Source organism: Lethenteron reissneri, chromosome 29, assembly GCF_015708825.2.
Source record: "Lethenteron reissneri isolate LAM-NWPU_2019-01 chromosome 29, ASM1570882v1, whole genome shotgun sequence".
NCBI classification, from domain to species: Eukaryota; Metazoa; Chordata; class Hyperoartia; order Petromyzontiformes; family Petromyzontidae; genus Lethenteron; species Lethenteron reissneri.
The window spans coordinates 3,254,270-3,278,206 of NC_083807.1; the positions used below are offsets into that span (position 1 = coordinate 3,254,270).

Below are 23,937 nucleotides of genomic sequence, written 5' to 3' on the forward strand. Positions count from 1 at the left end.
ACAGAGACTTGCACCATTGTTTGTTAAAATGCCGCACAGGGAGATAAAAGTCGGCGACCTCTGGATTGCAAGTCTAGTGGGCAGTAATACACCGTCGCTGTATCCCCCTCCCATGCATAAAAACCCTTGCAGAAATAAAAAATTAAAAACCTAAGCAATGCAAGTCATTAAAAAGGTTCAACGACGACAGGCGAACGAGCGAGGGGTCACCCCCCCCTCCCCCCCCCTCTGTGGAAGGGTGCTTCCTGACCGGTTCCTCTTCATGATGTGCTCGAAGGGCCGCAGGAAGTCCTTCTGGAAGCGGAAGTTGGCAAGCTCGCCCTTCTCCAGGAACTTCATGGAGAGCTGCCGCAGCGAGTCGAGTGCGAAGAACGCCACGTCCTCGTTGGGGTTGCAGCCGACCTGGAGCGCAAAGGCAACGTGACGCATGTGCCACGCCGGAGGTTGGCACGTGTGACCGCTAAGAAGCACTTAATCGTCAACCCTCCCCTGGGTTCAATGTCATGTTGAACAGCATCAGAACATCGCATGGCAGTTGACGCCATCTCCTAAATGAAACATAACACGCAACATATTGTGGCCAAACATCCCGACACCGAAACATTACCTGCATATTATATATTCAACTACAATTACTCGTAGCTACATCACTGTTACTGAGCAAATGTTGCAGGATCTTCATGATAAAAATGGTCTTGATACTCAATGAAGCTCTCTTGGGAAAATAAATGGAATAAGACAGCTACATAGAGCTCAGTGGGGTCTTACTTGGTAAAATAAAAACGTATTTTGCTTGATGGATTTATATATATATTCATATAAAAGATTTCGATTTAAAGCTTTCGTGACTGCAGGTGACTTTACCGAAAGAACCAAGAAGACATATAAAAGATGTACCGGGGGAACGCGATAATTCAACCGGGCGGCAAGTAGCGGAGTAAGCGACGAACGGCAGTGGCCAGGGTTCGGGGGAGGAGGCTTAGGGGGGCGCGCGCACCTTGTTGAAGTGGTCCCCCACCACCTCCCAGATGCGCGACCACTGCAGACGGATGCGGCCCATGTTGTAGTAGGAGATCTCCACGATCTTCTGCAGGCTAAACATGCGCGGGTGGGACGGCGACGCCAGCTCGTCCATCGACACGGCGCACAGGCAGCGCACAAAGTCCACTGTGGGGAGCAGACGCAAAACCGTTTTGAAAGCCGTTGGCTATTTTTTAATAAATAAAATACAAATTATCGCTTGTTTCATCGCCAAAAGATATCTGAATCAAGGAACCTCCTGAAAAACAAATCCTCTGATAAATTCGACTTTATTACTGGTGGTCGAATCGCAATGATTTAAAATCCCGAGAGCTCGTCAGATCTCGGAAGCTTAGCTGGGTTGAGCCTTGACGGCACAAGGATGGGTGCCCACTGTGTATAACAACAGGTGTTGTAGGCCGGTGCGGGGCTACGTTGTAAGGAGAAGGCAGTGAAGCAACGTTACATTTTGTACGGTACTTTGCTTCGTTTATCTCCCCGCCTTCACACCACTTTGATCAGCACGTTGAAGTTCGGTCCATTAAGCTCCCTTTGAGCTGTACTGCGTGTGGAGACCCTCACCCAGCAATGAATTGACAAAAGGGCTATACAAGTACAAAACGACTTCACCTTCGTTGTGGGTGAGGCAATCAATCATAATGGGTTCGGTCACATTAAATCCTGAACATCAGTCAATAACAAAAATCAAGTCGGTATAATTCCGACATTGTAATTCAACAAAGCGAACTGGATTTTAGAAAATAAATAGGGACATATTTCACTCGGCATTCCTTTGGCTTGTAAAATACAACAGTGCAATCTCACCGATAGCATTGCCATCCAATCTTGTGGATCCAGTGAATATTCTGCAAGACAAAAAAAAAAGTGAACGGCAATCGGCGAAAGCAGCTCATAAGTCCGAAAAGCGTACACCGATGATGCTCCGGAATAAGCGCTTTGCGAGCGCACAGCAGAGGAATTCGTCCTCGTTGAGTTGCAAGCGCACCTGTCGACAGCGACGACCACGCTCTGCGAGCTGGTCTCTCCGATGGACTCCTGGATACTGGCGATCTGCTTTCGGTCCACGTTCCCACCTCCCAGCGGACCTGCCATCGCAGCACACACGATTCGCTCTCGTCATATTGCTCATCTCTCAACCGCGACTGCGATCCCAATTCATTTAGGTTTCTACGGCGAATGTGCCGGAGAGAGGAAAGGCTGCGTGGAAGGATCATATGGATATGGCGATTGTGTCAGCATCAATCATTGGGAATTTAAATGTTTATGAAAACTAGGAAACATTTAAATAATAAAGAATCGATTCATTGCAACTTATATGCTTGTACATTTTATTCCATTAAAATAGCTGTAGATTCAACACATTTTTGACTTTGCATGCATACCTCATGACAAAGATTTGAATTGTGAATCAACCGATGTATATATGTTAACATACAAGCCAACTGGAAATCTCACTCGTAAGAACAAGCAAGCAGACAAGTCATTAACATTTGCGTGGTGGGCTCAAGGCGGCTCTAGTGGCTTGGGGAGGATGTGGCAGGAGGATGTGACGGGAGGAGTGGCGGGAGGAGTGGCGGGAGGAGTGGTGGGGAGGAGTGGTGGGACGAGTGGTGGGACGAGTGGCGGTGGCGCAGTCTCTCACCGAGGCCGGTGAAGTCGTCCGTGGTGATGCCTGCGCCAGACGCCGTGCCCTCGCGCCGCCGGGACGTCCCCGTGATGTAGCGCGACTTCACACCCGTGCCAATCAGCTGTGCCAGCTCCAGCTGGCTGATGCACTTGAGAATCTGGGTGGGGGTGGGTAGTACGGGGACAATCGGCGATGAACTCTGGGAAACGTTAGGATCCTGAATCATAATAAAAAAAAGGTGAAACCCAGCAATTGCTTGCTCAGGTTCCTATTGCTGGAAGGGCCTCTACGAAAGTGAAGTTTAGATGCTAATTAGCCTACTTTTACACCCAGGCCAGGCGGCTTGTGTGTACGTATGTTGAACTAAACACAAATATAAACATAACCTAAACACAAATGTAAGTACCAAAGAAATGAGTTTTCAATCTTGATTTTAAAGTGCATAGCTCCAGCGGCTATCCTAAAATGGTAAGATGTGGGAGTACCCACACTTTACACCACCACACGACTTGCTGATCGACTCGTTGTGGTGGTGTTGGGTGGACAGAGGCAGGTTGCTTTCAGAAACTTTCCCATAGTTTCAACTATCGTGCTCGGAGATCGAGCCGGTGACGCCTGGGATAAAAAGTTGAGTATTAAAAACAATCATTGCTTATTTTTACCCAGGAAAAACTCAGTGGATTCTCAAGATTAATTTACAGGAGGATATCGCTTGGGATGTATGACAAAACGTACTGGTCATGCTGCCTCATAAACGCTCAAGGTCAAAGTCATCACGTGAAGTGGATTTTGTTAATGATTTACTTTTCATATTGTTAACCTTCACCCAGTTACAATTTAACAAGTTCTTACATCCAACATTTTCGAGTTTCAGATTTAATAGCACAAGAACTGAATGTTGCTGCAAAACACATATCTTGTTCAGAAAATACACAGGGCTTTGCTTATGATCAGCTATGCAAGCGTATTATTAAACAATGAGCCAGACTGGCAATAACCAGACCAATATAATAAATGGGTCTCTATCTAAACTTGTGATCCATCAACAACCCACTGCCGAATGAAGGCTGCTCCATGTTGTCCTAGTCGTGGCGGTTGTTTGACCACAGATGTCACCACGCCGGTAAGCGAGAGTTGAAGGGGTGCTACCGTGACATCAATCTCCATCCAAAAATAATCTGCCCAAGCCGAATCATGCTACAAAAAATGTATAATTTAATATTGATTTATGTTCGTGCAATAGTTTTGATTTCCCAAAAGACAAAGTTGATTTTGCTCTGATTTATACGTTTCATCACCGTACTTGACTTCTTTTGCTTATGTCAAATTAGTGACCAGGTCAAGCCTGCAAGCGATGACTACCCTGTTATTTCGAGTTCTCGACCGATTAAAACCAAACAAAAGCTTCAACTTGAAATCGTACTGAGACAAGACAGATTCACCGACGGACTCAGGGGCCGCGCGATGATATTCGTAGGGCGTGGGGGACGCAACGGCGCCGCACAGCTCACCTCGTGCCAGGAGTTGCCCAGGTAGTTCCCGTCGGTGTGCGCCACCATGATGAGCGTCTTGATGGTGTCGATGTTCTTCTGCTTCATCTCGGTGATGCCCGAGTTGGCGGTGAGCAACGTGAAGCGAGCGAGGGCCTGCACGTAGGCGTCGCGCTCCAGCTGCAACGACAACGGCGTTCGTTTAACTATCTTTCGGTTCAAACCACGGTTTGCTTGGCACAAGCAATAAGTGTTTTGACCTGTAGCATGGTTGGTTGAACACAAAATGGAGACAACTCAAGTGCAGTTGGTAGACCAAGTTCTGAATATGGGTGGAGGAATCAATAAGTGAAGTTAAATGGAGAAAAATAACCATGGTAGTAGCGATAGAAGAGAGATAATGAGGCGACTGACCGCCAGTGAGCAAGTAACTGGACATGAGTGAGTGCTAAATCATCAGCTTTGTAGAGCAAAAGCACCGAGTTGCCTCCAGACACGTTTAATAACCAAAGACTAAAGTGAACAAAACAATGGACTTGATTTCCCGACCACTCCTCTCTTATTAGACAGGCTAGTGCACACCTCTCCCTGGGGACAGGTGGGCTGTAGCCTGAGGCTAGCACCCACCTTGTCCCCGAGGCTAGCACCCACATTTCCCCTTCAGCTAGAAACCCCGTCTCCCCGTAGTCTAGCGCTCACCTGCCCCTAGTCTGGCACCCATCTGTCCCCTTCAGCTAGAAACCCCGTCCCCTAGCCTAGCGCTCACCTGCCCCTGGTCTAGCACCCATCTGTCCCCTTCAGCTAGAAACCCCGTCCCCTAGTCTAGCGCTCACCTGCCCCTGGTCTAGCACCCATCTGTCCCCTTCAGCTAGAAACCCCGTCCCCTAGCCTAGCGCTCACCTGCCCCTGGTCTAGCACCCATCTGTCCCCTTCAGCTAGAAACCCCGTCCCCTAGTCTAGCGCTCACCTGCCCCTGGTCTAGCACCCATCTGTCCCCTTCAACTAGAAACCCCGTCCCCTAGCCTAGCGCTCACCTGCCCCTGGTCTAGCACCCATCTGTCCCCTTCAGCTAGAAACCCCGTCCCCTAGCCTAGCGCTCACCTGCCCCTGGTCTAGCACCCATCTGTCCCCTTCAGCTAGAAACCCCGTCCCCTAGCCTAGCGCTCACCTGCCCCTGGTCTAGCACCCATCTGTCCCCTTCAGCTAGAAACCCCGTCCCCTAGCCTAGCGCTCACCTGCCCCTGGTCTAGCACCCATCTGTCCCCTTCAGCTAGAAACCCCGTCCCCTAGCCTAGCGCTCACCTGCCCCTGGTCTAGCACCCATCTGTCCCCTTCAGCTAGAAACCCCGTCCCCTAGCCTAGCGCTCACCTGCCCCTGGTCTAGCACCCATCTGTCCCCTTCAGCTAGAAACCCCGTCCCCTAGCCTAGCGCTCACCTGCCCCTGGTCTAGCACCCATCTGTCCCCTTCAGCTAGAAACCCCGTCCCCTAGTCTAGCGCTCACCTGCCCCTGGTCTAGCACCCATCTGTCCCCTTCAGCTAGAAACCCCGTCCCCTAGCCTAGCACTCACCTGCCCCTGGTCTAGCACCCATCTGTCCCCTTCAGCTAGAAACCCCGTCCCCTAGCCTAGCGCTCACCTGCCCCTGGTCTAGCACCCATCTGTCCCCTTCAGCTAGAAACCCCGTCCCCTAGCCTAGCGCTCACCTGCCCCTGGTCTAGCACCCATCTGTCCCCTTCAGCTAGAAACCCCGTCCCCTAGCCTAGCGCTCACCTGCCCCTGGTCTAGCACCCATCTGTCCCCTTCAGCTAGAAACCCCGTCCCCTAGCCTAGCGCTCACCTGCCCCTGGTCTAGCACCCATCTGTCCCCTTCAGCTAGAAACCCCGTCCCCTAGCCTAGCGCTCACCTGCCCCTGGTCTAGCACCCATCTGTCCCCTTCAGCTAGAAACCCCGTCCCCTAGCGTAGCGCTCACCTGCCCCTGGTCTAGCACCCATCTGTCCCCTTCAGCTAGAAACCCCGTCCCCTAGCCTAGCGCTCACCTGCCCCTGGTCTAGCACCCATCTGTCCCCTTCAGCTAGAAACCCCGTCCCCTAGCGTAGCGCTCACCTGCCCCTGGTCTAGCACCCATCTGTCCCCTTCAGCTAGAAACCCCGTCCCCTAGCCTAGCGCTAACCTGCCCCTGGTCTAGCACCCATCTGTCCCCTTCAGCTAGAAACCCCGTCCCCTAGCCTAGCGCTCACCTGCATGTGGAAGATGCACGCGATGCGGATGGCCCCGCGGATGCCGTCCAGGCAGAGCGAGGCCACCTCGGTGTCGTCGCAATCCTGCAGGCCAACGCTGAACGCCGCGAGAAACGGCGTCCATGCGAGCTGCACACGCGCGCAAGCCAAGAAAAGTTGGCATATTTCAGAAGAAAAGAATCTCTATTGCAGCATCTTCTTGGTTCTTTCGGCAAAGTCACGTAGAAGGGAAATAATAAAATAATAAAAATAAAACATAATACAATAATGATTTTATTATGTTTTAACAAGGCGCCTAAGCCATACTCCATCGAGAGTCAACTGTAATTTAAAAGCTTCGGCTGTCTGCGGTGTGCAGATAGAGAAATAAATGAACTGCTGCAATAGATTTCGATTTAAAGCTTTCGTGACTGCATGGAAATAATAAAATAATAAAAATAAAACATAATAAAATAATTAATTTAAAGCTTTCGTGACTGCAGGGATTCATCTTCTTGGTTCTTTCGGTAAAGTGACGTAGAAGGGAAATAATAAAAATAAAGCATTATAAAATAATTATTTTATTATTTTTGTTTTTATCGAAACCTATTGCAGCAGTTCATTTATTTCTCTATCTGCACACCGCAGACAGCCGAAGCTTTTAAATTACAGTTGACTCTCGATGGAGTATGGCTTAGGCGCCTGCACACGCGCCGGTAGATTATACACTCGCTTGTACTCCAACCCTTCCCTTCCTCGACTCACGCTCTCCCACTGCACACGCTCTACAAACGCACTCTTTCAAGGGTTTGAGATGCATGCTTTCACAAGTAACCTCTGGGCAGATAGACACAACGTGAGAAACTACTAAGTGACTGTAACCGACATAAAGGCAGCTGGCATTAAGCAAAAGAAACTGCTCAGAGTCTGCGAACACTGCTTGAATGCCTTGCAAGGGCATGTTGTGATTGTACAACGCAATTGTAAACTGCATTCCCAAGTTAACAGAGTTGATGCTTTAAATCCACTCACCAATGAGTGCACACAAACATCACCAATACAATTCGGCTTCACACTGAATTTGGCTAAATTTCAGCTATGACAATTCAACATATTGGTTTGCTCGGCATGTAACGAATGTTTCCCTGTTTAACACGTAGGCTTTGGCGACCAATATCATCCATAATAGAGGTTTTTGGGTTAGATCACGCATCTATGCCTCAAAAAGGAACGAAACAGTAAGACTTCTCCACAAATCTGGCTGTCGCCTGATGAAGCTAGTTGTAATTACTGTCGAAACGTACTCAGATAGTAAATGTTGTGGCTTGGCTCTCCAACACACCGGTGTGCTGTACTAGTGACAAATTGGCACGTTCTGTTTACGTGACAACCCTTACTAGTTGGCTGTGTCGGGTGGTGGCGGGTTTAAACGACACATTTATATATTTACGCGATCTAACCCAAAAACCTCTATTATGAATGTTTCCCTCTCTACCAGAACGAGTGGGAAAGTACCCCGCCCCTCCCCCCCCACTAGTGTGTATAAGAGGTCACTTGAACACATTTCAGATGCAGTTCTGTAATATCCACTTCAGCAGACCTCTCTCTAACCAGGGGATGGACGCACTGCCACGTGAGAGTTCCAAATGGATATTTCGTCTCGCGAAAGCACGCCGATTGCGCAACCGGGATTAAACTTGGGGAATAAAAAAATTAACCCGTAAAAACAAAGTTTTCCACTATAAATCCTTTATATGCGTGGCATTGGTTTTATTTTATTATTCATTTCTGTTTTTATTGAGTAAGAGTTTCATTTTTATCACATTGGTATTTTAAATTAAATATAAAAAAAAAATTCCTAAAAAGTGGAAAATTTTTGAAAAAATTTTTCACGAAAATAAATTGTCACGCACAACGAGTATGTGTGCAAAATGTCAGCTCGATTGGATCACGGGAAGTGGGTTAAAAAACGACCGAAAGATTTGCACGATCGTAAGCGCGCAAGCAAGTGAACTTAATATAAAGGATTTAAAAAAGAGGGGGGCGACGAGATGGAGCACCCCTCCCCGCCCGCCCGTCCCCCCCACCTTGAACATGGGTCGCACGTGGTCGAGGTGGGTGGCACTGGTGAAGGCCGCCTGCACGTGGCTCACGGCCTCCATCAGCGCCTTGGCAGTCCTGGACATGGCCTCCATCTCCAGGTTGTAGAGAAGCCGTCGCTGCCTCTCGCTCGCGACGTCTGTGCCGTGGCGAGCGGGGGGGAGGAAGGGGGCGAAGAACGCTTGGAGTGAGAATCAATCGCGCACCTCCGATTTGCACGGTTGGCTACGTAGGGTACAAGTGGCATCCGAACCTGTTCATGCCTTCCTCAAGTCAATACTCATTTTAACTCATATACTTGATCTATTTAACGTATTAATTTTTAGTAATTTTCTTTCTTTTCCTATACTTTGCACTCCAATTATTTGGTGTATTGTTTGTTGTTGCAACGTTCTGACCCCATGCCCCTGCTGGACAAATGTGAAAAAGAGCTTCATAGTTTATCGGATTTCTCCAGGACAAACAAAGATGCCGATTTTGGCGATTCTGAACCTAGCCTTAATTGAGTACCTCGCAAAGGCATGTAAATAACAGGAATAGGGAAACAATGGAGATCGGGTACAGTGCTTGCCACACCACTCCCTTGTTGGCCAAATCGAGCCTTAATCGGTGCTCATGGACAGAATTTGAACTACCATTAATTCTAGTTTTCGTGACTGCAAAGATTCATACTCGTTTTTTTCGGTAAAGTCACTTAGGTAAAAAACTAAATAATGAACCTGAAGACGGTGGAACATGAAGACGGAAGCTTGTGTTGCCTCCGAAACATCGCGATCTAATTTAGTTGCTTTTCATTTATTTATTTTTTACCTACGTGACTTTGCACTACCATGTGCACAAGGATCTCCAGCGTAAATCTGTAGCGTGCGAGATCGGGGGGGGGGGGGGGGGGGGGGGGAGCGTACTGGGCTTGGCCGGCCTGGAGATTTGTGCGAACTCCTTGGACTCATTCATTGCAATCTTCTTGCCGGCGATCTCGTCGTAAATGGAGGAGAGGTACTCCTCGGGCAGGTCCTTGCTGTCGTTGATACCCCGGTTCATTTTGATGTACTGCTCCTTAGACATCTTGTGCTTCACCTGTTTGCCAAGGGGTCCGTGCGTCAAGCTTTTATTGCAAGAGCCGCACGAGATTTTGCATACCGTACACTCCTTTTGTTTGCGTATATGCAGGACTAAATAGTGGGCACAGGAAAGTTTTTCGATTTATCAGCTTAAATGGTTTCTTGTGCTCATAATAGGCGAATATAGATTCGTACATGTAACAATAAAACATTTTACGCGGTATATATGGAACTCTAACGTACACAGAGGAAGAACGAGACTGTATAAATTAGAAGAAAAAACGCATTGATCCTTAAATGGCGACCCAGAAGCTTGACAATTTTACAATTGATTGAGTCGCGGGTGGTGGGGGTGGATCGTTAAAAGTGGAGCTGTAAGTATATTCCTGAGACACTTGGGAAAACGATGACACACGACGCCTTGACAGGCTGATTATTAAACCACAGAATTCCCGTGGGGATCCAGGGAGCTAATATCACTCCTTGGTGGATTTGGCGTGGCTAATGCGCTTTTAAAACACCGTTGTGGTCAGCAGATAATGAATGATACCGGAAATTGTATTTATATAAAGACAACACTCAGGCGAGTTAAATTTCGTGATTGCTGGGCGGTCCCAAAGAAGTTAATTGGTTTGCTTACTTGCAAGCTGTGCAGGTCTGTGGTGAGCATAATTATCGAGTAGGCCAGCACATATGCTGTATCCGCACTGGCAAAAACCGTTTGTCTGAAAAATAACAGGACAACCAGGATACATATATTACCCAGCGTTGAAACGAAACAGCATCCATCTCTGTGATACATAATTGCAATCAATGCATCAAATGCTGCCAAGTCGAAACAATGCAAACCGATTGGATTCAAAGTTGCTTCATCGGCACTCCTTAAGCGTCAAGAGCAATGCAACCGCACAATTCAGAGTTGCGTGAGATCTGCAGAGGAAGCGTCTAATTTCAGCCGAGTCATTTATCACAACAGATCAATGGCAATTAAAAACAACATGTATTTTACTATATTCTTGGTTCTTTCGGTAAAGTCAAGTAGAAGGGAAACAATAAAATAATAATAAAAATATATATAAAACAATGTATTTTACTTAAAAGGAAATAACAGACCTTCATAGATAATCATGAAAGAAAAGTCGACACATATCCACTCCAACGTTTGTATAAATATATTAATATACTCACAAGACACAAAACACTCATCTATAACTATTAGTATATATAATGCAGATGTTGCTTCAACACTCCTCTTTGACATGCGAAAAAATACATGGAGCTACCCACAAGAAACTGCAGGATAATGAACAATAATTATAAATAAAAACAACTCATGCAGCGCATGTATTTATTAAATGGTGCGGATACATTTTTAGACACTGCTACCAAGTAAGCCATTCACTTTTTCAGCGTAATTTTGCCCCTTGTGTCTCCATTGCAAAAAAAAGAGCCTCAATGTGTCATCGGGCTTTAAATATGATTACAAAGTATAAAGCACAGGCTTCTAAACCAAATCACACAAAATGCATCCAATAAATCTGGGCAAAGCCGCGCCTGGCTCATACAACCACCGTGCCCGAAACAGGTGTTACAGGTTGCCGCATTACCGCAATACAGAAAAAATGCATTGTTATACCGGACTATGAATCAACATCTATTCTCTCTGCCATCACCAACACACACGAACCAGTAGAGTGTCAAATAATTGCCATGCCCTGCACACTGTTTGGAGCAGTGGCGGAGCCAGTGGGGGGGGGGGGGGGGGGGGGGGGGTGGAGTGGCACGTGCTCCCCCAATGATCCGATCAAAATCCCTAATTTTGATCGGATCATTGGGGGTTTGTTAGTAATAAATCAGCATTTTGCGACCCCTACTGCCACTGTGTAGCATATTGTTACGTGCCAGGGACTCTATAAGATGATAGGACAATAATCTGAGTCTATAATTAGCAATAAATAACGGCAAAGCAGTTATAAGTGACTCAGAATTGTGCGCAGTTGCGTATACAGTACACGATTTCCCTTAAGGCATACATACCTTCAGCGAGCGCGATGCAAATCACACACACACACGTCGAATAAAAAGAAAGAGACAAGTCCTTACTTACGAACAACTATCATTTTTCATTGCTGGAGTAGTTGCTGGATGAGGGCCTTCTGGTTTGGGGGCCCTCATCCAGCAGTGGATTTACAAGAGGCCTGTACAAATACATATGTACATAAAGCATAGATACATAAACACAAAACAAGAACAAAGATGCCTCTAAAAACATGAATAGACTGCCGGGGCAAGTGCTGTTAACGAGCAACTATGAAGGCCGGCAGGGCACACGAGGGGGTTGGCTAACACCACGCCCGGCCGACCGCCTTTGTCTCCCCAGTGGCGATGTTCTCACACCGAACCAGGTACTCATTTGAGTAGTCGACCTCGGGAGGTCCTGGACCGGTTTAGATAATCGTCACTCGCGTTGGCCGTGAGTGGGAATCAAACTCAGATCGCCAGGTTTGTAGCACAGCGTGCTAACCGCTACGCTACTGCTCCCCACACACACACACACACCTCCGTAAACAGGCCCCCCTGCCAGCAACAGCCATGCCCGGACGCCGCATGAAAAGCGTCCGAGCACTTTCCTCGTGCGCTGTGTGTGTGTTGCACCAATGCCAACATCGGATCCCTCACCGTGACCCTGCAAAGCAGCATGCAGCACGGCACTCACCCCTGATTGCACTCGCAGAAGCGAGCGGCAAACTTCTCCATGAGCCTGTCAATCTTCTGGGCCTCTCCGGGCAGGCGGAAACCCTCAAGGAAGAGGCGGAGCGCCGACACAAAGTCCTTCCCGGAGAAGTCCATCTGGTCCACGTAAGTGTACATGGTCTCCTTGTTCAGCTTGTCATTCTCCCCGAGGTAGTCTCCCACCTGAGTCTGCAGAGACAGGCGCACACCAATACACGCACATGCACACACACACACGACGAGCAATGAGGGGTTAAATATTGTGGAAGGCGGAGGCTGCCCCTTTGTCACACGTAGGTTTTTTCGCAAGCCAATTGTAACCCAATTGTGTGGTCTTCCGGGTTAGACCACGTGCTGAGCATTTCTTCGCTCAAGCCTTTGCCGTGTATCATTGCAGGCACGTCCAATCCCTCACGATGCCTGCAATAGAGTGGGCGTACTGCACCTCTTCCCACCGGGTCATGCTGGGAATTTCGTTGCTTTAAAAACGAGCAGCGATGCTAAAAAAAATCTAAAGAAATGTGTTGGATGCTCGACACTTTCACGCTGCCAATATCTCCCAAAGCTATAATTATCAGGTCGTACAACTGCAATGCCTCAGAGATACACATGGTGGCCCATAGGCCCCGAGCTGAGAAGTGACGTCACATTATATTTAATATACCGGCTATAATCACCGAGGAATGTCCGTCCTTAATGCTCGTAACGTCACTCCACGTCGACCAGCCCCCCTCATTAATAATCATGAGCAGGTGACGTCCTCCAAATGGACACCATCCCCATTATTATTACCTACTATAATGAGCCAAGAATGTCTGTGTGCAACGCTCGTGACGTCACTCCACGTCGACCAGTCCCCCTCATTAATAATCATGAGCAGGTGACATCACTCCACATGGAGCACCCCCCCCCCCCCACTCATAACAATTATCAGCTGACGTCACTCCACATGAGGGGCCGAGGCGGCTCCTCCCCCCTCCTCGGCGTCAACTCACAACCCTCACTACAAAGGCAGAACCCCCACGTCACGTGATCTCTGTAGCGCTATTGAGACATCAAAGTAAAAAGGACGTCATAATGAACAAGGGATTATAACCTGAAAATGAAATAAGTCTGCGTCACCGCGCCCTTACAAACTGCACACGAATGGATGCAATGAATATCACGTAGCGGTCTGCTTTTCGCTTGCAAGTTTCAGATTTACTGCAATACACCCATCCTTGGACGGGCAAAAGGCGAGTTATTACAGATTTAGTAATTTGTCAACCAACTACTGGATGAACGTACATCCCCGCCGGATCAGTCATGGGGGGTGATGACACCATATTTCCACCACACTCGTCGGTGCGAGCTGGAGAGGAGGGGGGGGGGGGGTGAGAGAGACCCAGGAGTGGTTCAGATTGCACTTGCCACCCATGTCAGCCGTAGACCGGAATCAGACCCAGGTTGTCAGGATTCACAGCACAGTGCGCTGCTACTGCTCCCAACCCCATCAGGATATTACATTTCAATGTTTTTAAATGTGTAGGTACGGACGTCTCTACAAAACGTAGTTTGAACAAGCGCGAAGAGATATCAAGCACTTGGCGCGTGTGCATAGGCGGTGATCTGCTAACAAGTTTGTTGTTTTTAAACAAATAATGTATTGTCACTGCATGGGCACTTGTATGAATGTATGTGGACATGAATTAAATACGTCGTAAGAGTGCTTCAAAATTATCCTGTTAAATAGATCAACGTTATAAAGTTCGTCACCATGAAAATATATTAAATATTGATGGCCGAGTCGTCTGTTTCATTGTTTGCCCTGCATGGATGCGTCTGCATAGGACATGGGATACGGCGAGATAACATTTCACTTCGTGCACACCGCACCAGCGCTTTGAAAAGGAACTCAACATCCGCAGCCACACTACCCGTGACTAATTCTCCCTAGCTCCAGTCGATCCATGAAAAATCATATTTTTACAGATGGATTCTTCCTATTATCCTCATTTCCATAGATAATACGAGTGTGATCCAGAAGTGGCAATAAATTCACACGACTATTATCATCATCATTATTTAATCTTAGGATCAACATCAATAGCACTCCCCCAGACACTTGAATAAAGTACCACTCTCTGGTAGTCTTCTCATTGGTGATCGACCACACATGAAGAAACTTTCAAAATAACCAACAAAGTACCAAATTGGGTAAAACCACAGATCAACAGCGCGACCTACTCGCAAACTGTGTACCGGTCCATGATAAAAAGCACCTTCGTAATAGTCCCGCGCTAAACAAAGGCAGAAAAATACCAAAATATATTAACTTTTTTCTTTATTATCAAGGGGGCGTACCGAGTCCAGTCGGTTCTCGCTGTGCAAGAACTGAGCGACGTCCTCTGTCGTGGTGCCCAGCATGTTCTGCTCCTGCAGGAACTGAATTCCGCGCTTGGGTTTCTTGTTGAACCTGGTGCGAGAACGGCAAGTTCGAGACAAGTTATGCACGTCGCACTCAATCAGCAGCAGCAGAGAACGTGGCATTTGATCCTTCACCTGCATTCTCCTTTGCGGCAGGCTGGGTTCATGTCTTACCGCAGCCAAAGCAATTTGCTGAGTGTATACTCCGTTTTATTGCATTTTGTTATTGCATTCGCTTCTGTATTTTGTTTGCTCTAATTTCACGTTACTTTGTTATTGTTTTCTTTAAATAGTTCTGTTGTTCCGCTATCGCGGTTATTTAAAGCGTGCATCACTTTTTACTATTTACACTCTGGAACCTATTGGTTGTACAATGTATTTAGTTTCATATTCTATGGGCCTTTCGGTAAAGTCACGTAGATAAGCAAAAAAAATAACAAGAAATAACAAAAAACTACTCCTGATGACGACCACTTGCGTTGCGATCGAAACGTCGTAGTTTTTTTGTCATTTTTTGCAATTTTCTTTGAACCTATCTACGTGACTTTACCGAAAGACCCATAGAATATGAATTCCTTCAGTCACGAAAGCTTTAAGTCAAGATTTATTTAGCTTACTTGGGTTTCACTTGATATTGTATTTCTATTTGTTATTGGGGGGGAAGAAGGGGACACATTGATCTTGCATGTTCTTTTTCAAAGGCGATATCTGGGTTGAGGAGGGTACAGGAGAGGTACAACAGAAAATGTCTTTGTTGTGATAAACTTTTACTGGTAGGAACCTCCTGGTTACACCAGCCCACAGGGGATTATTGTGTCCGTCGTGCAGGGAGGGGCTGGGTGGGGAGGGGCTGGGTGGGGAGGATGGGGCTGGGTGGGGGATGGGAGAGGTGGGGCTGGGTGGGGAGGGGCTGGTCACTCCGTGGTGCCCTTGTAAAACTCAACATTTAAACTACTCACGCCGGCTTGTGCCCGCCCTCACAGTCGGGCATATTTGCGGAATACACCACGCCGCCGTTGACCCTGCAGGCCATTGACCGAGCAACCCAACGTTCCTACCAGCTCCCTCCACAGGAATGTGTTTTGTTTGTGCTTTTTGTTTTGGTGACATTTCTTAATTTGTTTTTATTCATAGTAGGGTTTAAGTTTGCTTGGCAGTGGCTCTATATGGGATTTGGTCCTTCTATATAATTAACGTACGGTGTTACGGGAAGATATTCGCATGTATGTCACTACATAAAATGAATGTCTTTTTATTAATTCAACGATTCACGAAACAGCAGCGTCTAAAACGACAAAACACCTTGAGGGAGAGGAGGGAAAACAATAGGCAAAGCGAATCGCCGTTTTTCGTGTTTAGTTTGTTGTCCTTCCCCCGTCGCACCCCCGATTAGCACGGGTGGCCACGTACGCCGCGATAAAAGTTCAAAAAACGTACGCGTCGCAGAAATCAGTCGTGCTAACCACACTCGCGAGCGCTCGCGGCGCCCGCTGGGACGCGAACTCACAGCTCGATGCCCTGCTCGATGATCTCCTTCTGCTGTTTGAGGACCTCGAATTGCTCGGGGTTGTCGGCGCCCGACAGCTGCGTGCTCACGCTGCCGATGCCCGACGAGGCGGTCGAGTCGAGCGAGTTGACGCTGCCGTAGCGGCCGATGGTCTCGGGGTGGCGCGAGTCGACCGTCGCGTCCTGCTCCGCCGGCCGCTCCTGCCCTGTGTCCGCACGCACCAACGCGAGTGCCAGAATACCCGCGCACACACCCGCGCACGCACGCACAAACACGCACACAAGAGGTGTGGGGATGCTTCCCTGACCCGTCGTTTGTACAGAATCCATCAGAATCCTTTACGTGGACTGCGGGACCGCATGCACCAACGTGAGTGCCATAATACCTACGCACGAAATATAAAAAATAAAATTTACTTGTATCAGTCGGATTTATCAAGCTTGGGCAAAATGGAGGAAAAATAACAAAACAGTTTCAGACCACACCAAGATAACACAATCCCCTTCAATAACATGGCACGTTAACACCGTCAATCAAGGATCCACTGGGGAACAGAGGATTACACAGAGGTCCATCTGGGATCCAGAGAGAGAGGGGAGCAAATGAGATCCACGGAGATCCAAATGGTTTCCACCATTTAAGATTACATAAGCTTACTTCAACGTTCCCACAAAATGAAAAGTATTCTTTTTTGTACCGGAGGCCATGCTCGATGCATTTCATGGATCTGTGCTGCCACAACACCTCGCCCTTTCCATCTCATACTTTCCTGTAAAAGTATTTATTTCGTGGCACCACATCTGTCCAACATTCTTGTCGACGTTAAGTGCACGGATTTACGATGCGCGTGACCACGAGTGTTCTGTTTGCCCTGCGTTTCGATGCACTATATAGATGCACCGCTGAAGGTTTCTCTACAAAGTGTGGGTCCCGTGGGGGGTTATAAGACCACACTTCGCCGCGCTGGTCAGTGGGAGTTGGCGAAAGTGGGGAGCACAGATGTGGTAGAACAGATACACAATGATAATGGAGATTTTACTGCACTGCTGCTCACCACGAAGCCACGCAGCAGCCAACCTGCTGCAAATGCGGGTCACCCATCAATGCACTATCAAGGCTTATGCCCTGATGAGCTTCTGAAATCGGATGACAGAGGGCATTCCATGAAATGTTTTTCACAGGGGGATGCTCCACATGAACCATTATTATTCCAGCACAAGCAGCATATTTATCTTTTCTTTAAAGCAATTTAACGGACGACCTTTCCGCAAGCCGGTGTGTCAACATTATTTATTATTTATATTATTCACCTCATGCGGGGAGAAAATAAAGTAAGCAAGCAGGCAAACAGAACGCAGTGAATGCTATTTCGTCGTTTCTCTCAGCGCGTGCGAGCAGGCAGCGCATGAGGGTAGAGATACCAAGCTTACCTAGATTGCTCTGTGAGTTTGGGTTGATGTACTGGTCCCTACTCCACTCCACCATGCACTTGAGGATGGACACCAGACAGTCCAGCCCCTTCTTGCGAAGGCTCAACTCCTGCACAGATTGAACAGCGACATCAGCCGACACGACGCAAACTCTCAACATTAACTGCCTCTTACTGGCAGGCGGTTGAACGCAGGTGTGTTTAAACTATCAATTATTTTTATTTTACCAGGTCAGCCCCACTGACCTATACAGCTCTTTTTTCAGAAGCGGCCTGGCCACAAATGATAGCTCAACTTAGTGACTTATCATCATGTGGAAATGTATAGCAGCCAAATACTCTAAACACATGTTGATTCTAAATGTGGAGGGAAAAACCGGAGGACCTGGAGAAAAATCCACTAAATCAAGGGAAGAATATACAAACTCAAAATATACAAGCGTCAGGGTCGGGATCGAACCCACGACCTCCTGTATACCAGGCGAGGCAATTAACATCTCACCACCATTTCTCGCAATTTAAAACCGCAAATCGTGACATCGAATCGCTGGAGGGATGAACTTATGCGTGCCTACGATCCACAAAGCCTCGGTGCTTCTTATACATTAGGTAGTCACTGGAGCGATGGAATTTTAAATCTAGATTGAAAATAATTTCTTGAGAATTGCTTTTTGTGCTTAGTTTGTTGTCCTTCCCCCACACCTCCTATTAGCACGGTTGGCAACGTACGGTGCATTAGTGGAATACGCTCATTTAGTGCCATTACAAATTAAGTCTTTACACATTTCTCCGCACCTGGTTGGGAGTTATGCCGAGCTCCTGGCCACTCCGCCCCTGGGCAATCTTGGACAGGTCGTTCACCAATCGCTCAAAGATGTTTGCAGCATTGAGATCGCAATCATAGTTTACGTAAATGTCCACCACGCACTGTGCATCTGCAAGTGCGGATGGGGAAATTAAACAACCAGACACAAGTATTATTTTCATGATCATAATCAGATGGCAAAATGTTTTCTTAATCACATACCACGTCTTCACCTTTAAACAACGCTATCTTCCCTTCCTTTGGAAGAACATTAGTTCTCATATTATAACTAATGATTAGATTAGGCTGAATTAAGTAGAATCATAACAAAAAATGCATATGTCTAAATTAGGCTATGTCAACTAAGACTCCATCCATTATCCAAAATAAAGATTTTTTGGGGTGAGATCCCGTAAATATGCGTCGTTAAACCTGCCACCACCGACACAGCCAATTAGTAAGGTTTGTCACGTATATAGAACATGCCAATTCGTTACTACTAAATTGACAATCTAATCCAAAAAACCTTTATTATGGATAATACAATCCATCCATTCTTTTAAAATGCATCTATACCTATCCAATATTTTTAACCGCACCTGCGCAAATTCGCGTGAGAGTCTGAATCACCATCCACTTGTGCTCAAATGAGCTTGAGGACGTCTCCAAGATGTTGAGAAAAATCTCTTTGAAGAATACCTGTGGGTGGGGGGGGGGATGGGGGGGTGAAGGGAAAAAAATTAGCCAACACTGCCACGTAGTCGGTCCCACGAACGCAAAACAAACCCAACAGAAACTCGCCGGTCAAAGCGCTCACTTCGATCTGCATCTTGAGGTGGGTCTTGAAGTTGGACAGGAGGGTGAGGAAGATGGCGAGCGAGAGCTCAAAGGCCTCGGGGATGGAGGACACCCCGTTCTTGGACAACGCGACGCACAGGTACTGCTTGATGGCGTTGATGAACATCTCGTTGGTGCGGAACACTGGCCCGGCGTTCTGGAGAACCGACAGCAGCAGCTGCAGAGATAGGATCTTGGAGCGCAGCTCGTGAGACCTAAGATGGAGGGATGGGGGGGGGGGGGGAGACATTTCGACTCGTTTTTTTAATCAATAAAAACGTTCACAATCGATCAGTGTCAGACGAACTGACATCCACTCGCACTTAGCGAGCAGAACATAAGAATCGCATTGTTCTGCTGTGTTCTTTAGCCAATTTTGGAATTTTTACCGTGACGTTTTCCCCAAATTTTGCGCAAGTGCCTGATTGTTGCGTATCAGGAGCTCACTTGGGATCGGGGGGTCCGTCGGAAAGTGGCTTCATGGAGAGCTTGCAGAGCGAGCGGAAGACGAGAAACGCATCCTTCTGCAGGATGTGGGAGAACTTCACCACTGGGGGCTGCCCAGGTGCCACGCCAGACTCCTGAAGATAAACAACAAACAAAACATTAAAAACAAATCACAATTTACTATTTGAATGTATAACATTGATGTATCATGTTTGTACTGTGACCTATTACATGTGCAAGTGCTATCAGCATCCTGTCATTTGGAGAATGGCCCACGTAAGCAGATATTACAGAATTACTTCCGAGATCGTTACAAGCGCCCGAACCCAGGAAGGGCCACATTTTATAATAATGAAAACGACAAAACATAAAACAAATCTAAATTTGAATTTATATAACGTCTAAATCCAAACCGCAACTCAAGAACAGCGGGAGGCATGAGCACATCTTGCCACTCACTTCTACGTGAACATGAAGACTGTACATGTACAGCTCTTTTGTCAATCCACTGCTGGATGAGGCTCTCCGCACCCCTTTATGTGACCATGCTTCCCCACGCTGGTCAGTGTCGATTGGTGAAGACGGTGAGCATAGACGTGGGGGGAATAGAAGTACAATTTTTTTTTACGGGATTTTTCTGCACAGCCCTCTGCTGCCCATCCAAGAAATATCCACCTGTCATGAATTGTGGTCACCCATCCAAGAAAAATCCAGGCTCAACCCAGACTAGCTTCTGAAATCTGATGAGATTGGGCGATTTGGTCATAACCATGCCGAATAATAGTCGATCGGCCAGATCGTAAATTTGAACCACGTAAAATAGCAAACCTGCAAAAGAACTCATTTACGTGTATGTTTAATTGTGAATGAATTGATAACTTACTCACTTTAAATGGCTATCCACTGTTAATGGCAACACAGAAATTGGAACCACTAAAGTGATGTCACCACAGATACGTCGAAATGTTGAACTTCTTCCGTACCGTACGTAGCCAAACCGCGCTAATCGAAGATGCGGGTGGTACTTACACGCGAGATACCCGATCCCGGCTCATGGGCTATAAGCGTAGCAAAATCTGTCGCAGTTGCAGAAGGACGGAGTGGGCTTGTGGGGGGGGGGGAGGGGATTAATACGACGTGTTACACCCACCCGCCCAACACGCCCCTCACCTGCGTGTCTGTGGAGGACACAGAGATGCGGTCGTCGGGCAGGGAAGGCGTGTATGGTGGGATGGTTCCTCCTGGGACCCCGTTGGCGTGAGTGGGCTCTGCGTCGTTGGGTCCGCTCCCTTCCTCATCCAGAGTGCCAGTGTGGCTTCCCGCGCTCCCGTCTTCTGATTCTAGAAGCACAGAAGCCCCTCGTTGTTTATTATTAAAAAATAAATTTAGTTCGGGGAAAAAAAACGTGCATGCATACCCACATGGATTGTGTAACCCTTTCCAACACATGTCTGTCTTCGGAAGTATTGGGTTAGCGGTTCGGAAGCCGACAGCCAACTGTCAGGGCAAAGTGAGTTTCCGTATTTTGCTCTATTTGGTATCTAAGTTTTGGAAAACAGGGTAACCGCAACACTTTATTATGAAGTTTTGTATTTATATTTGAACGCTGCTCATCTCTTTTTCAGTCTGAAGCAATTGCTGGAAATTCCACATTCCTTTTACAGGAGCAATTATATACAAGTCTTACCCACCGTTGACTTGTATAGCTGACCCCCGAAATGGATTGAACTCATAACCCTCCGATCGAAAGCCACACACTCACTACTGCACCACCTGGCTAAACCTCTATGATTTACTTGAAATAATCATATAAACTGAAGCTATTTCATGCATATTTATTTATCTAAACGGTGCAAATTATTTCAGAAAGGCGATTAATGTACCAATTAAATATCGACCTTGAAGTGGCTTATTATTTCTATAACAAAATACATTAATTAAAATTGCAGAATTAAAATTGGGGCGGTTATTCAATAGTTTCCAACCACATGGAATGTGTGGTTCATCAGGAAATTGAGAGATTTTTTCTTCTTTCCTTTTGATGATAATGTATTTCATGTGGTTTAAACAGTTCATTTGTTAACCTATTCAACGTGACATTTTAAAGTCAATGCTTGACTGCATGTCCCTATATTTAATTCAGCGTTTTAAAAAACATGGTATGCATCCATGCACTCAGTCATGCCAAACATTGATGTATCACGTTTGTACTGTGACCTATTATATCTGTAAGTGCAAGCGAAACATCCAATGAACCTAAATCCTAATTATAAAAAAGCACAAAGTATTATCACATTTACCGAATGTTTTGTTCTTTCCCCCAGTTTTAGTCCAACTGTGCTATCAGCATCCTGGGAATGCTCACAGAGAAGTGGATCATGCCATGTGTTTCTCACTGCGACAAAGAAACATTTGTCTCATATCAGTCAAACTGATGTCAGGTGTGATTTCGACAAATAAGTGTTACATCACATGTAATTCAATATGTTTTTTGTGCAGTCAGTTTGAATGGGCTAAGACACTCATATCACGACACTAGAGTCCCCAGTTCATTCATAGGTGGCTTCCTGAATTCAAACCCACAATCTCCATCGTGCCATAGATATATATTTTTTTCAAATTTTAACAAAATGTATCAATCATTATTAAGATGGCATTAAGGAATACATTTTAAAAATTTTGAAATTAAACAAAGCCATAATGTATTTCACGGGAAAAAAATGTACACCGAAAAAAATGCTAAAATTCTGTGCTATGATTTTTGTGGTTGTTTACTATTTTTATAAAGAGACTTTCACTGACAGCGGGGATACGGGGGCCTCTACCAGAAGTGGCTAGAGGCCCCGTGTGCCCGATTGACCTTCACGCACGTTTACTTCCACATTGTTAGCGGTTAGCTCTTCTGGCCATGGCAATGTGTCACCGGCACTTAAAGATAATTTGCAATCAGAATTAACTCTACTTCCCTGTCACGGAAAAAATCGGTTGGGAAATAAAACTCCCCACCCCTACACCCCAAAATAGAAGTTGTGAAAGGAGGCTTTTGTAAGCCAATAGTAGATCCAGTGGCATAGCTATCGAGCCTGCAGGCGGTGCAAATGAAACGGTGCGCCTACGCGCGGGACAGAACCCAGGGCGCCGCGGTGGCGAGACTACCTCACCTGGTATATAGGTCGTCGGTTCGATCCCGACTCTGACATTTGCTGTATATTTGTAGCTGTTGTGTCTCTCTCCCCGTGGCCACATTGATTTTTCTCCGGGTCCACCCGTTTTTCCCTCCACATTTAGAATCAAAGCGCATTTAGAGTTTTTGGCTGCTGTCAATTTCCACGTGATGAGCCACTTCTCTGAACTATTATTTGTGGCCAGGTAGCTTCTGAAAAAGAGCGATACGGCTCAGTGGGCCTTACCTGGTGAAATAAATAGTTTAAATAGTTTAGGGTTCCAGGCTATGAAAGTGGGTGGCGGAAATTGGACAGGGAGCTCATTTCCTTCCTTGCACCATGAGGCCCCATTGCCAACCATGCTACGACACGACTTCAACTCACTATTTAAAAAAAATATTTTTAATATTTTACCAGCTAATCCCCACCGAGCAACAAAGCTCTTTTTCAGAAGCGACCCTGGCTATCACAAACGACAGCGCAACAAAAAGTGGGTTATCATGTGGAAATTTATAGCAGCCAAATACTCGTAAAACCTTAAACCTAGGACACAGAGCACACCCACACATCTGAGCTGCCCTCAATCACTGGAAACCCACAAGAGGGTAAACGGCCATGGGTTGTGCATTGCATCGGACACCTGCAGCCACAGTGGAGACGACCTCGTTGAGGATTTTCTGCACGATCTCTTGCGCGGCGACCACAGGCTCAGGGGTCTCCCCGTCCTCAACACAGCTTGGTTCGTGAGAGTCTGAAACCCCCACAAAAAAGACAAAGATCCCCCGTATAGCCTTAACAGACTGTTGGGGCAAGTGCACACACAAAGATTAATTAAATTATTTCCGTAATTTTTTCTTTCTCGGGTTAGGCCAGGAAATGATCTGTCCAAATTTGTGTTTAGATTTTCCAACGCCCGACAGCCAAACTAATTGAAACCGTCACGTGTACAAGCATTTTAAACGTGCCATTTGAAGAACAATTCTCACGACCGGTTTTTATGCTGACGTTTTGGAACCTTCTTCAGAGAAGAGACAGTAAGGGTGTTGAACCGTACCAACTGCTCGTTTGGAG

At 46.7% G+C, this 23,937-nt stretch overlaps 1 protein-coding gene across 5 annotated transcripts in view; it reads right to left on the bottom strand.

The window, feature by feature from the left end:
• LOC133349159 (brefeldin A-inhibited guanine nucleotide-exchange protein 1-like) overlaps window positions 1-23,937 on the bottom strand; it is a 57,941-nt gene that overhangs the window by 18,914 nt on the left and 15,090 nt on the right. For 3 of the 5 annotated variants that reach the window (XM_061562402.1, XM_061562404.1, XM_061562400.1), the window contains exons 8-27: window positions 23,507-23,617; window positions 20,873-21,042; window positions 19,703-19,836; window positions 19,236-19,470; window positions 19,018-19,117; window positions 18,409-18,548; window positions 17,615-17,723; window positions 16,185-16,395; window positions 14,615-14,726; window positions 12,255-12,460; window positions 10,179-10,263; window positions 9,383-9,554; window positions 8,465-8,616; window positions 6,399-6,527; window positions 4,180-4,338; window positions 2,684-2,825; window positions 2,027-2,126; window positions 1,846-1,886; window positions 998-1,167; window positions 251-402 (exon numbers count right to left, since the gene is read on the bottom strand). In XM_061562402.1, the coding sequence (XP_061418386.1) occupies window positions 251-402; window positions 998-1,167; window positions 1,846-1,886; window positions 2,027-2,126; window positions 2,684-2,825; window positions 4,180-4,338; window positions 6,399-6,527; window positions 8,465-8,616; window positions 9,383-9,554; window positions 10,179-10,263; window positions 12,255-12,460; window positions 14,615-14,726; window positions 16,185-16,395; window positions 17,615-17,723; window positions 18,409-18,548; window positions 19,018-19,117; window positions 19,236-19,470; window positions 19,703-19,836; window positions 20,873-21,042; window positions 23,507-23,617 (2,830 nt within the window). The remainder of the gene's footprint in view (window positions 1-250; window positions 403-997; window positions 1,168-1,845; window positions 1,887-2,026; window positions 2,127-2,683; window positions 2,826-4,179; window positions 4,339-6,398; window positions 6,528-8,464; window positions 8,617-9,382; window positions 9,555-10,178; window positions 10,264-12,254; window positions 12,461-14,614; window positions 14,727-16,184; window positions 16,396-17,614; window positions 17,724-18,408; window positions 18,549-19,017; window positions 19,118-19,235; window positions 19,471-19,702; window positions 19,837-20,872; window positions 21,043-23,506; window positions 23,618-23,937) is intronic. The other 2 variants (XM_061562405.1, XM_061562401.1) reach the window with 1 other exon arrangement.